Genomic DNA, 12,176 nt, shown 5'->3' with positions numbered 1-12,176 from the left:
AACCCAGATATTTTGGGGGTCTCTACTCTGCCCAGGTATTTTGGGGGTCTCCACTCTGCCACCCTATTGTCAATCCTCTTCCCTGAACAGCTGGAGAGAAACACCACAAAAAGAGAGGATGGCAGAACAAGGATCACTGCTTGGGGTTTCGTCCCAGGGACCGAGGCGCCGGTGGCTGGGTGGGAAGGGGCGGGGAGGCTAGCTTGGGGAGCACATACTTATTGAAGAGGTTGAGGCCAATTCTGTAGTGCCGCCTCTGTACCACGTCATTGTTGAAGGCTGGCGAGTCCCAGCTGTGCCGTGTCTCCCGCTGGTAAGTCTGCTTGCACAGGCCAGTGGCTGGAGGCTCCCTCAGGCTGTCCCGAGAAGAGGAGCCGGAGCTGCAGTTGATGGTCTCATTGGAATTGCTGGAGCTCTCGAGACTCTCGTTATCTCCACCATCAGAGTTCTCGCCTGCTGCCTCGCACTTTCCCAACCTCCGACCCCCAGCCACACCACTGGGCCCAGTGCCACTGTTGGGGGCTGGTGGCAAGGGCCCTGGTGGGGCTGGGGCTGGGCCCTCGGGCGCTGGGTAGTGGCGGTGTGGGATCGGGGCCCTTCCTGGTGGCCCCTTGTGCTTCAGGGTCCCATGGGGGCTGCAGCCATCAGCCTCATACACCAGCTGGCGGTGGACAGAACCGCGATCTGAGCGGTCACTCAGGTCCACGGAGCTGTCACTAGGAGGCTCAATGGTAAGCAGGGGAAGGTGGGCGGCCCGCAGCCGGAAATCCCGGCACTCTAAGCACCCAGGACCCCTGCGAGTGCCTTCCTCACGGCTACCATCTTCCCGGGTCCCTGCTGGCACTGATGGAGGAACTGGTGGGAGGGGGGCTGGCGCCCAGAATTCAGGCCGGCCCTGGGGTGGGGGCTCTGTGCTGGGCAGTCGCTCAGGGGATGGTGGGGGAACTGGGTCATCCAGGTAGAGGGGAAGGTCACTGAAGGATGTGGCCGAGCTGTCCTCTTGCTGTTCCTTTGACTCCCGCTTCTCCAGTTGGGCTGACCCTGGCTCTTCAGACATGGGCCCTGATGGGTGGCAGTTCAGGGCCTCATCGATGGATTCAGCCAGAGACTTCACCTACACAGGGCAAGGGGAGGAGGGAAAGGGAGAGAAAGGAAGGAAAGATGAAGGGAAGAACGGTGGAAGGGTGGGACTGAGGGAGGGAGGGAGGGAAGGAAAAAAGGGGACTCTTCCTGGTGGGTCAGCCAAGAAGGTGGACTCCCCCGCCCCTGATTGGCTCTCTCTGCCTTCTATAACTTCCAGGGAGCCATTGTGAGCTGACAGGAGCTGGGACTTATGCCCGTAAGTTCCCTTCTCAGGCACCCCAGTGGCTCCTTTGTGTCCATATAGACTCAAATCAAACGCTATCTCCTTCCTGATTCAAGCCACATTCCTCCCTCTGGCGCTACCCAGGGCAAACCCAAATCCCAGCTTCCTCTGTGGGAATTCTCTCTTAGGAAATCCATAATATTTAGCCTTGAGAATCTGGACCATGTCTGGTAACTCTGTCTCCCTGTGGTATCCAGCCTCCAAACTATCTCCTAATGATCCTCCACCTCCTATATTCACACCCTGGGGTACCACATTGTACCAGAGTTGGTCCGTGTGACCAACAGCAAATGGCAGAAGTGAAGGTATGTCACTTCCGAGATTGGGTTGGAAAAGACTGCAGCATCCATCTTGGGTGCTCTTGCTCCTGACTCTCTCTCTCCCTCAGACCCCTCACCCTGGGGGAAGCCACATCATGAGCAGTCCTGTGGAGAGGCCCACATGGCAAGGAACTGAATCCTCTTGCCAACAGCCAAGTGAGTGAGCTTGGAAGCATACCATCAGCCCAGTCTAGTACTCAGAGACTGAGGTCCCACCCTACAGCTCGACTGCAGCCCCTGAGAGGCCCTGAGCCAGAACCACCTGGCCAAGCCATTCCCAGCTTCCCGGCCCTCAGAAGCTGTATGAGATAATAAATGTTTGTTGTTTAAGCTCAGTCTCTCAGGTCAATTTTAAGCTACTGCATTTTGGGGTAATTTGTTACACAGCGATAGAGAACAAATACACTTCCCTGTCAGATTTGTACAGCACTGAGAGCTGGGACCAGACCTGGCTCCTCTATCTTCCCCACCAGACTGTGATCTTCTATTCACCATTCCTCCCTTGAGGGATGAGTCCAGGCCCGGTTTCTCTCTTTTTAGTTAAGCTCAACACATCTCTTGACATGGAAGAGATGTTGAATTAAATCTTTGTTGTATGAATGAATGGATGACTGATATAGATCTTCCCTTCAATGCTTCTTTCCTTCCTTCTACCTCTTCACCAGCTCCAAGGAAGCACGTACAGGCTGATGGCAGCACCAGATCACAGAAGTTAGAGCAGAGTGATTTCTTTTCTTATAAAGTTCTATTCATTCTTCATTCATTCAACAATTTCTGTTGTTTTTGTTTTTTTTTTCTTTTCTTGAGACAGAGTCTTACTCTGTCACCAGGGCTGGAATGCAGTGGCCTCATCACAGCTCACTGCAAACTCCTGGGCTCAAGCGATCCTCTTGCCTCAGCCTCCTGAATAGCTGGGATTATAGGCGCACATCACGATGCCCAGCTGATTTTTCTATTTTTATTAGAGACAGTGCCTCGCTCTTGCTCAGGCTGGTCTCGAACTCCTAACCTCAAGCGATCCTCCCACCTTAGCCTCTCATCATTCCACAATTTCAGCCAAGCACCTCCTTAGTTTTATGAAGAAAACTAACATGTACTTAGCAGCTACCATGTACTAGGTGCTTTCATATATATTACCTAGTTGAACAGAATCTTCAAAACAGCTCTAAAAAGGTTTTCTCTCCATTTTATTGATCATATTTCAATGTGGTTAAACAGGTTGCCCAAGGTCACACAGCTGGGAAATGGCAGAACTGGGATTCACATGTGGGCAGGTATGCTGACACACCCCAAGCCTGGAGTGATCTCCCACCACCCTTACCGTGTTCCATTCCCACTCTTCTGTGCATTTGCTGATGCAATGCCTATGCGAGCAACACCTCCCAACTATTTCTAACCTGCTAAATCCTCTCTTGGCTAGTAAGGTCCAGCTCCAATGCTGTTTTCTCAAAGAAGCCTTTTCTGATCCTCCCAAAAGAAAGTTTCCTCTCCCTCCTCTGGGTTCCCACAGTACTATACATGATCCTTTCCTATGGCTCTGAGCCCACTCTACTTCAGGAGACAGGAATGCACACATATGCCTACCATTTCCTACAGGACTGGGAGATCATTTTGAACAAGGACCAGGGCCAGTTCCTTAGCCTCAGTCTCCTCCTCTGTATAATGGGGATGATAATCCTTGTCTCACAGGTCTGGTATGAGGCATACACAGCCCTGGCACATAAGAGCTTGTTACCTGTTAGTTAAGCCTTTATTTGACAGTAGATCAAGTTCCAAATAGCGAGAACTTTTATTTTCTTATTTGTTCTCTACACCCATATTTTTAACAATATAATTTTTCATCTCTCCAGTTCTTTTTCATCATTCTTACAGTCCCAATTCAGATGGTAGCTATTTGTTGTTATTAAATGCCTGTCGTGCAAATTCTTTCAGTTTGCAATATAGATAAAAAGTGGCAGGGGTAGCCAGAGCATGGGGATGGGGAAGAAAGGCCCTTTTCAGGGATTCTGACCTGTTTGGAGAAGGAGTCCTCAAGCTCTGTGATGTCATTAGAAAACTCTCCAGATGTGGTGACGGAGCTGCCACCGCCATCGATGCCCCCACCACAGGAGCCTCCGTATGGGAGCCCCCGTTCAAGCCGGTGGCTCCGGGCACCCGCCATGGCACCCTCGTCCAGCGAGGCAGGCTTGCCCTCGAAGTACGCGGGGTTCTGTGCCTTCTCGTACTCCTCAAAGGAGAACTGCATCCGCATGTTGGACAGGATGATACGGCGGGACATGCGGCTCTCTGAAGCTGAGCTGCGGAGCCGCTCGAAGTTCTTGTTCATGCGGTACTGGCGGAAGGCTGTCTGGATGGTCCTGGCAGCCCTGCGGCTCAGGAAGGAGCCCCCATACTTCCTCTCCAGCATTTCCACCTGGCAGGGGAGGGTCAAGGGGAACAAGGTCAGAAAGTCACTTACAGCCTCATCACCCTGGGCCCCCAACCACACGCCCCCCACTGGAGTCACAGCTAACTGCTTACTGTCGCCTGAATATGCCAGGTTGTGTGCTCAGTGTTCTCAGTTGAATCTCAGGTAGCACTGGTCATATGGGATTGGATTATGTTTTGTTTGTTTTTTTTATTTACAAGAAGTACATGTTGATTATTAAAAAACAGTTAGGAAAAACACAGAAGCCAAAAAAGGAAAGAAAGAAATGGAGAGCAAGGATTGAAGAGAGAATGAGAGAGGAGAGGGGGAGAAAGAAGAAAGGAAGGAAGGAAGGAAGAAAGGAAGGGACAGAGGAATGGAGGGAGGGAGGGAGGAAGGAAGGAAGGAGGAAGGAAGGAATGGAGGGAGGGAGGGAGGAATGAAGGGAGGGAGGGAGGGAGGGAGGAAGGAAGGAAGGAAGGGAGGGAGGCAGGAAGGAAGGGATGGAGGGAGGGAGGGAGGGAGAGAGGGAGGGAGAATGGAAGGAAGGGAGGGAGGAAGGGAGGGATGGAGGCAGTGAGGGAGGGAGGGAAGAAGGGAGGGAGAATGGAAGGGAGGGAGGGAGGGAGGGAGGAAAGGAGAGAGGGAGGAAGAGAGGGAGGGAGGAAGAAAGGAGGGAAGGAAGATTGGCTCACCTAATTTCCAAATACCTAGGCATAAGCACAATTAACATTTTGGTATATGTCCTTTCAAGTTTTTTTTCTTATAGGTAGTATTTCATCCTCCCCTCCCCCTCTTTTTTAAGCTACACAATGTTCTATGTGACACTGTTCTGAAATTGTCAACTGGTGTGTGTGCTTCTCCATTAGACTGAGCTTTTTGAGGACCAGGTCCAGGTCTCATTCATTTTTACCTCACCAGGACCTGGGCAGAGAGCTCAGTACCTGTCTGCTGGGTGAATATAAGACACAATGGAGGAGTAGTGAATGGGTGCATCTCCAGTGGGGTGAAGGGTCCCAGGGCCAGCCCTCCCTGGATACCACCCTCAAGTGCCACATCCCACGCCCTCCCCTGGTGCTCTTTTGCGTCCCCACTCCCATTCCCAAGCGCTCCCATTCCCAAGTGCTCCCATTCCCAAGCGCTCCCATTCCCAAAGGCTCCCATTCCCAAGGCCTTCTCTGCACCTTCTTGTCCTGCAGGTCTGTGGAGAGTTCATAGCTGTCGGACAGGGCCTTGGAGCGCTTTATCTCCTCCTCCTCCTGCTTCCTCAGGGCCACGCTGGCTGGCTGGAGGCGTGCCCGCTGGGCCCAGGGAAGGCCCACCCCAGCTGGGGGGCCCCCCATGTGGCTGCTGGTGGGGGGCAGCTGGCTCAGACGGTAGGGGGGTTGGCTCCCAGGACTATCAACTGCTGTGCTCAGGTCACTGCCTGGGGCATCACCCTCCACACTGTGGGGATGAGATAAGATGAGCCAGGAAGTGGGAAGTGGAGAGGGGCCTGCTGGGCCAGACTGAGGGCATGGACCACATCCCTGCCCCCAATCCCATCCACCCTGCTTCCTCACAGATGTGGGGTCCCAACACTGGGTCCCACTCACCCTCACAGCCTGGTCCCCTAACAGCCTTCCTCCCAGTCCTGTCCCCTCAAGCCCCTTTCCCTGACAGTCCTGTCCCCTAACAGCTCTATCCCCAAACCCCTCTTGCCCTAAGGCACTAGCTCCCTCACAGCTCCAATCCCCCTCCAGGCCTGCTGCCCTGCCCAACACAGTGTGCAGTGCTCTCCCTCCTGGTCTGATCCCCAGCACCACCCCTCGAAGTGCCACCCCCTCCCAGCCCTGTCCCCAGCTGCCTGAGGCCCACCCCTACATCCGGCCCACCCAGGCCCAGCCCCCTGCGGTCCCGCCCCTGGCCCCAGCGCCTGATCTGGGCCTGGCCAGTTCCCAGGTCTCCCTGGCTGTGCGAGCGCAGGGTGAGCAGAGACGGTGGGAGGCGCCTCCCATATAGCATCCTCACAGGTAAAGAGTTGCCCTTCGGGGCAGCTTCCTTTTTCTCCTCATGGCCTCCTCTGCACAGCTGGGGAGGGGGACAGGGAGGTCTTCAGGCCGACGAGTGGCAGGAGCTGGGCCCTGTCGTGCCTGCCCTGGCTACCCAGAGCTGTTGTTCCGCCAGACCTGCTCCCGTGGTGCCATGGCAACCAGGCTGCCAGGGAACCTAGGTGGCGACAGAGCCCAGGCGCCCTGAGCTGAGCCTGCAGGGTGAAGAGCTAAAGAGGTGGGGAGAACGGGGGAGGGGTCAGGAGGGGAGGAACAGGTAGGCGAGGCATGGGGGAGGTTGTGGGTAGAATGGGTGTGGCTGGGGCCCAGAGAATGGTCTGGTTTGGCGGGGGACACAAGGTTCAGGGGCTCTTGGCTGGTGAAAGGGTTTAGGGGCTACTCCCCAGCCCCTACTTGGCAGAGGCCAAGGTGCAGGACAGAGGTGAGCTGGGGTGGGTGTGGGGGGCTCCCTACTAGCACAGGAGCTTGAGCTGCAACAGGCCTGCCAGGCTTGCAGCAGAGCACTTTGCACTGGGGGCTGGATGCGGTGGGGAGGCTGTGCCCACGAGGCCAGGTCCTGGGCTGCAGCACCATGGAGCTCAGCTCTGCCTTGGGGGGAGCTCCCACCCACTGCTCACCCTCCAGCCTCATAAGGGTTCATCTCCAACACTGCCAGGAACAAAGTGGAAACAGACTGGGGGTTCTAAATTCTCTCTCCTCTTGGGCTTTGGGGGCCCCCAACGTTTACCCTCCAGGGATTAGACCCAGCCCAGTCCACAACCAGCATCTAAGATGCTCCTCCTCTCCCCCTCAAGACCGCAGGGTCTTGCCACCAATTTCTCAAACTTCCCCTCCCAGCACACAGCTCAAGCTTAGTTTTGATCAACTGTCCCCATTATTCATGAACCATCCGTAGAGCCCACTGCCCACAAGAGACAGCCGACGTCCCTTATTCTGGCATTTGAAGTCCCTCCAAGATACAATAGCTAATACTAATAGAGTATTTAGCCCATTTAGGCACCATTCTTACCATGTCACACTTAATAACTCGTTTGCTCTTTAAAACAACCCTATGAGGTAGGGATTGTTATTTATCCTCATTTCACACATAAAGAAACTGAGGCCCAGAGATGTTAAGTAACATATCTATGGTCACAGAGCTACTAATGATAGAGTCAGGATTCAAATCGAGGCAGTCTGACTCCAGAGCCCACACACTGTTAAACATCAAGCCATACTGCAGGGTTGGCTGCCATCCCCCTACTCCATCCACCCTTCCCTCCAGCCTGGCCCAGATCCTGTTTCTCCCAAATGCTCCTCTGCCTCCCACCTCCCAAACTGCTCATACAGTACCTTCCACTTGAAATGCAATCCCCATCATCTCCACCATCTGCAACCTGAGAAATCCCCCCACATCCTAGTTCCGTCAAGATTCAGGTCATATGCCACCACTAAGAAGCCCTCCTGAATCCCGCCTCCAGCCAGAAATTATTGCTGATCCTGTTCAGAGCTCCCACACACAGCACATGTCTGTCCTTTTTATGGCACAGGTTAGCTTTGGCAAAGCGTGACAGCTATTTGTGTTCATGTCTCCCAGAATCCCAGCACGGGAAGAGAATTTGGTGATCTCCTAGCTAACACAGAGCACAGGGCCTGGAACAGAGTAGGAGCTCAATAAAAGCTGCTGTTGGGAGGGAGTCAATGAATGCGCGGGTGGCTGCTCTAATAAATACTCTCTCCTGAACTTCTACCACAGCCTCCCATCTCCTTTTCCAACCCCTTCCCCATCCTGTAGCCAGAGAGACCTTCCAAAAGTACGAAACTGACCATTTCGCTCCGCTAAAAGCTTTCCACAGTTCCCTATACCTCACTCAATCAACAAACAATAGCTAAGCACCTTCTATGTGTCAGGCACAGTGCTGGGTGCTGGAAATAGAATAGTGAGCAAGATGTACAAGAATATTCCCTTGGGGAGGTGACATGCTAGTGGGGAAAGCATACTATAAAGAAAGAAACAAATAAATATATACTATCATTTCAGGCAGGGATATGTGCTGGGAAGGAAAATAAAGCAGAATGCTAAAAGGTGCTGTTGGAGATGTGGTGGTCAGGGAAGGCCTTTCTGGAGAAACAGCTTGTATAAACAGAGCCCTGATGGAGCTGAAGGAGTGAGCTGTGTGGCTATCTGAGCATGAGCAATCTGGAGAGTGGGGACAGCCAGTGCAAAGGCCCTGAGGTAGAACTGTGCCTGGCATGTCTGAAGAAAAGTGAAGAGGCCATTGCAGCCGGAGCAGAGTGAACGAGGGGAGAGTGATGGCACATAAGATCAGAGAGGTAATGGGGGCTAAATCAAAAAGGGCGCTGAGCCTGCAATAAAAACTTTGGCTTTTTCTCTGATTGAGATGAGCAGAGGAGGGACACGATCTAATTTGGGTTTTATGGGAATCATCATAGGGTAACCTCCAACTTCCTCACCGTGGCTCTGCATGGCTCTCCTGACCTGACCTCTGCCTCATAGGGTCTCTGCCCCATTACCCCAACCTGGCTGTTCCCCTTTCAGCATTTAGCTCAGGTGTCCCCTTCACACCTGCCTGCCTCCTCCACACAGCCTGGCATACAAGCCCCTCCTCGTGAGCTGCAGTAGGGCCCTGTAGCCACCTCTATCCCTAGGGCAAGGGCATTAATTAGTTCATTGAATCCTTGCAACTTATCAAGGCAGGCACCATTAGCTCCATTTTATAGATGAAAATACTGAAGCTCAGAAAGGTGACGTAAACTTGCTTAAGGTGACACAGCTAGTAAGTGAGAAAGCTAGGATGCAAACCCAGGGCCCAGGCTGTCTTTTCATGACATCTTGTTGCCTCTCCCCACTCCTGGCTCTGTGCTGCCCCTGGCTCTGCACTCTGGCAATTCTCCCCTTGAGAGCTCGCCCCCTGTTTTGGTTGCAAAGGGAATAGTGTGGCAGGGAGGTCAGGCTGTCAGCGCAGCCTCCCACGAGAGAGCCTGGCAAAAAAAGGAGAGTGCTTGAGGGCGTTGCTTCTGACATCGTATGCACTGCTGAAGAAATGACACGTGGGGATGTGGAATCCCTCAAGTCAGAGCCCCCAGAACACTTGGGGACATGCTGATCGCATGGAAAATCCTCTTCTTCTCTTTCTCTCTCACGCATACATACACACGCAAACACATACACATACACAGAGAACCCGTTGTAGAGCAAGATGCTGGGCAGGCCAAGGTTCAGGTCCTCATTGCCATTTACCAGTTGTTTGAGCCTGGACATGTCACTTTCCCTTTCTGCACCTCACTTTCTCATCTGTGCAGGGCTCAAGCAAAGTCAACTCCTCTTTGGATTCCTGGACTTCAGGAAGGGCCTGAGAGACCCCTCTCTCTCTGGACTCCTCCAGGCCAGGAGCAAAGCACGCACACATGCATGTACACACACACACACACACACACACACACACACACAGGTACAAAAACATAGACATATCCAAGGCTGATAAACCTAGAAACAAAAACACACATCCATAAACACATGAAAATAAACACAATTACATGCAGATATGCACATATACAGACACAACCACACACAGACACACACACGCACCGTGCACTGTCTCCTGGGCTATTCTGTGGGGGAAATTGGAGAGCATCCTCTGCAGAGGGGGAATAAGCCGTGTTACACAAATAACCGCAGTACAAAGCAGAAAGTTACCAGGGCTGGGGAACAGGAAGTGCTGGGGGAGCGCAGGAGAGAGATCCCTTCTGTTTGGGGGTGGCTGAGCGGAATAAAAATAAACTCGCACTTACTGTGCACCTTCCCTGTGTCAGGCATTTTCCACACATTATTTAATCTGCATGGCAAACATGAGGGGAGAAATAGGATTCCTATTTTACAAATGAAGAAAAAGGATCCAAGCAGGAAAGTTACTGCCAAAGGTCCCTGGGCTAGCAAGTGGCAGAACAGGGATTCAAACCCCAAAGCCTGTGCTAGTTCCTTTGCTGCCTTGAAGGCTTCCTGGGGGAGGAAGCTTGTGGGCTAGGCCTTGCCTAGTAGGAGCTAGTAGAGATGAGGAGTGAGGGAACCTTGTGAGCCACATCACTAAGGTGGGGAGAAGCAGTGTAGGACGTTCCATAGGGATTTGGGGCTGGCCTGCCCATGCCAGGGGCACTGACCCTCCCCAAATGCTGCTCCTAATGGAAGGTCGTCTCTCCCTCTTTCCCTATATTGGCACTGCCCAGAGCCAGGCAGCCAGCAGGGGATGGGATCAGGATGCAGTTGCCATGGAAATGCATGGGGGTGTTGCTATGGATACCATATGATGAGGGCAAGAGGAAGCCAGGGATGCTGAAGTCTATCCCCATGACAACTTAGGCTACAGGGTGGAGGGGACCGGAAGTTGGAGACAAGAAAACAAGATGAGGAGGTCAGTGCACCTAGATAAGGCCAGAGGCTTTGGGTTCTAGAAAGAGCAGACTGGTCCCAGCAGCAGGGAGGGGCCAGTAGAGGGACTGCAGCCATCTCTACCTCTGAGAGTTTTTCTGCAAGCTATTTCTGCTGCCCAATCCCAGTGTCACAGGGATTCTAAGCCTGAGCCCAGCCTAGCCTGGCAAAGGAGCTGACAGGAGGAGGAGGCCGTCAAAGGGCCTAAGCTGACTTGCTATACAGTGGGCAAACACAGGCTTTGGGAGTGCAAAGACCTGAGTTTGAATCCCAGCTCTGCTTCTTTGCAGCCCTAAAGATAATAGTTGTCATTTACTGAGTATCAGCTTTTCACTAGGCCTAGCAACTCTGCAAGTTCTTGCTGTTCTTCCTGAAGGGAACAACACAGATGATGAAACTGAGGTACAGAGAGATGAAGTAACTTGCCGAAAGTCTCAAAGCTCAGCAGTGGTGGAGCCAGGATTCAAACAAAAATGTATCTGAACACAAAGCTCATGCTCCTACTGCTCCGACCCCTACCCTGGGCAACAAGCAGCCCCTCCGAGGTAGAGCCTTGCATCCTTCATCTTCCTGAGCCCCCCAACGGTGGCATGCAAAGGGCCAGACGAAGGGCAGGTATTTGTGGAGTGGGTGAGTGAGAAGGCAACCCAGGAGGAAACAAGAAAGACTTAGGTCAGATGGAAGAAGCTCCTGACTTCAAGAGCAATGACTCGTGGATTTGGCTAGCCAAGGGTAGAAGAAGATCCACGGAGCTGGGATGGACTTTATAAAGTAAGCTTTATGAACCAGCCAATCCCACACATCCAAATTGGGGCCTAGAGAGTCAAAGTGGCTTGCTCAGGGTCACAGGACAAGAGTCCCCTACCTTCTAGGCTGGTGTCCCACCTTTAGCTTCAGAAGCCCCTCTGAATCTGGCCAGCACCCCCCTCAACCTCCCACCCTGCCCCACAAGCTCCTGAACATTGTGGGCAACTGCAGGCTACTTGCAATTCCTATACCTCCATGACTGTGTTCATACTCTTCCTTTGTTTCTTCTGTCCAGAATGTCTTCTCTCTCTCCTTTACCCCTGGACTTGATCAGTCTGGGTGAGCTCATCTTCATGTTGCAATACCCTGAGCTGGGAGGTCCTCCTGGAAAGTCAGTTCTGATTCACTCCTGCCCCTCACAGGGTCGGCTACTCCCTCCCTCCTCTGTGTCTCATGCACACCCATATCACAGTCAGTCCTCATCACTGGCTACCCTGTGATTCTCTCCTGAAGTGCCCATCTCCCACCCACCCCCCGCTCCTGTTCCCCAAGGACGGTGGCCTGGTCCAATTCACCTTTGTGGATTCACAGTGCTGACGCCAGGGCCCAGCACACAGCAGTTGCTCAGCAACCAACTTTGTCCCATAAGACCACAGGTAGAAGTCACATGTGTCTATGTGTGTGTGACCATCCTACCCAACAACTGTCACCCTAAAAGTCGTAGCCCCACAGGCTCAAAAGCCACCCACACCCAGCCTTGTGATTACATCCACCAGATATGTGCAGAGAGCCGGCGCAGCACAGAAAGTCACCATCGCACACAATTCACCTCACACACTCAGAATTCCTCACGCTCGGT

At 53.0% G+C, this 12,176-nt stretch overlaps 1 protein-coding gene across 3 annotated transcripts in view; it reads right to left on the bottom strand.

Annotated features, from left to right (window-relative positions):
• IQSEC2 (IQ motif and Sec7 domain 2) overlaps positions 1–12,176 on the bottom strand; it is a 76,442-nt gene that overhangs the window by 14,746 nt on the left and 49,520 nt on the right. For all 3 annotated transcript variants that reach the window (XM_012660647.1, XM_012660646.1, XM_012660648.1), the window contains 3 exons: positions 5,278–5,539; positions 3,698–4,099; positions 219–1,114 (listed from right to left, as the gene is read on the bottom strand). In XM_012660647.1, the coding sequence (XP_012516101.1) occupies positions 219–1,114; positions 3,698–4,099; positions 5,278–5,539 (1,560 nt within the window). The remainder of the gene's footprint in view (positions 1–218; positions 1,115–3,697; positions 4,100–5,277; positions 5,540–12,176) is intronic.

The sequence above is a fragment of the Propithecus coquereli genome, unplaced genomic scaffold (genome assembly GCF_000956105.1).
Source record: "Propithecus coquereli isolate 6110/MARCELLA unplaced genomic scaffold, Pcoq_1.0 Scaffold671, whole genome shotgun sequence".
Lineage (NCBI taxonomy): Eukaryota > Metazoa > Chordata > Mammalia > Primates > Indriidae > Propithecus > Propithecus coquereli.
The sequence above is the reverse complement of the archived record's forward strand: the minus strand, read 5'-3'. Positions and strand labels throughout refer to the sequence as shown.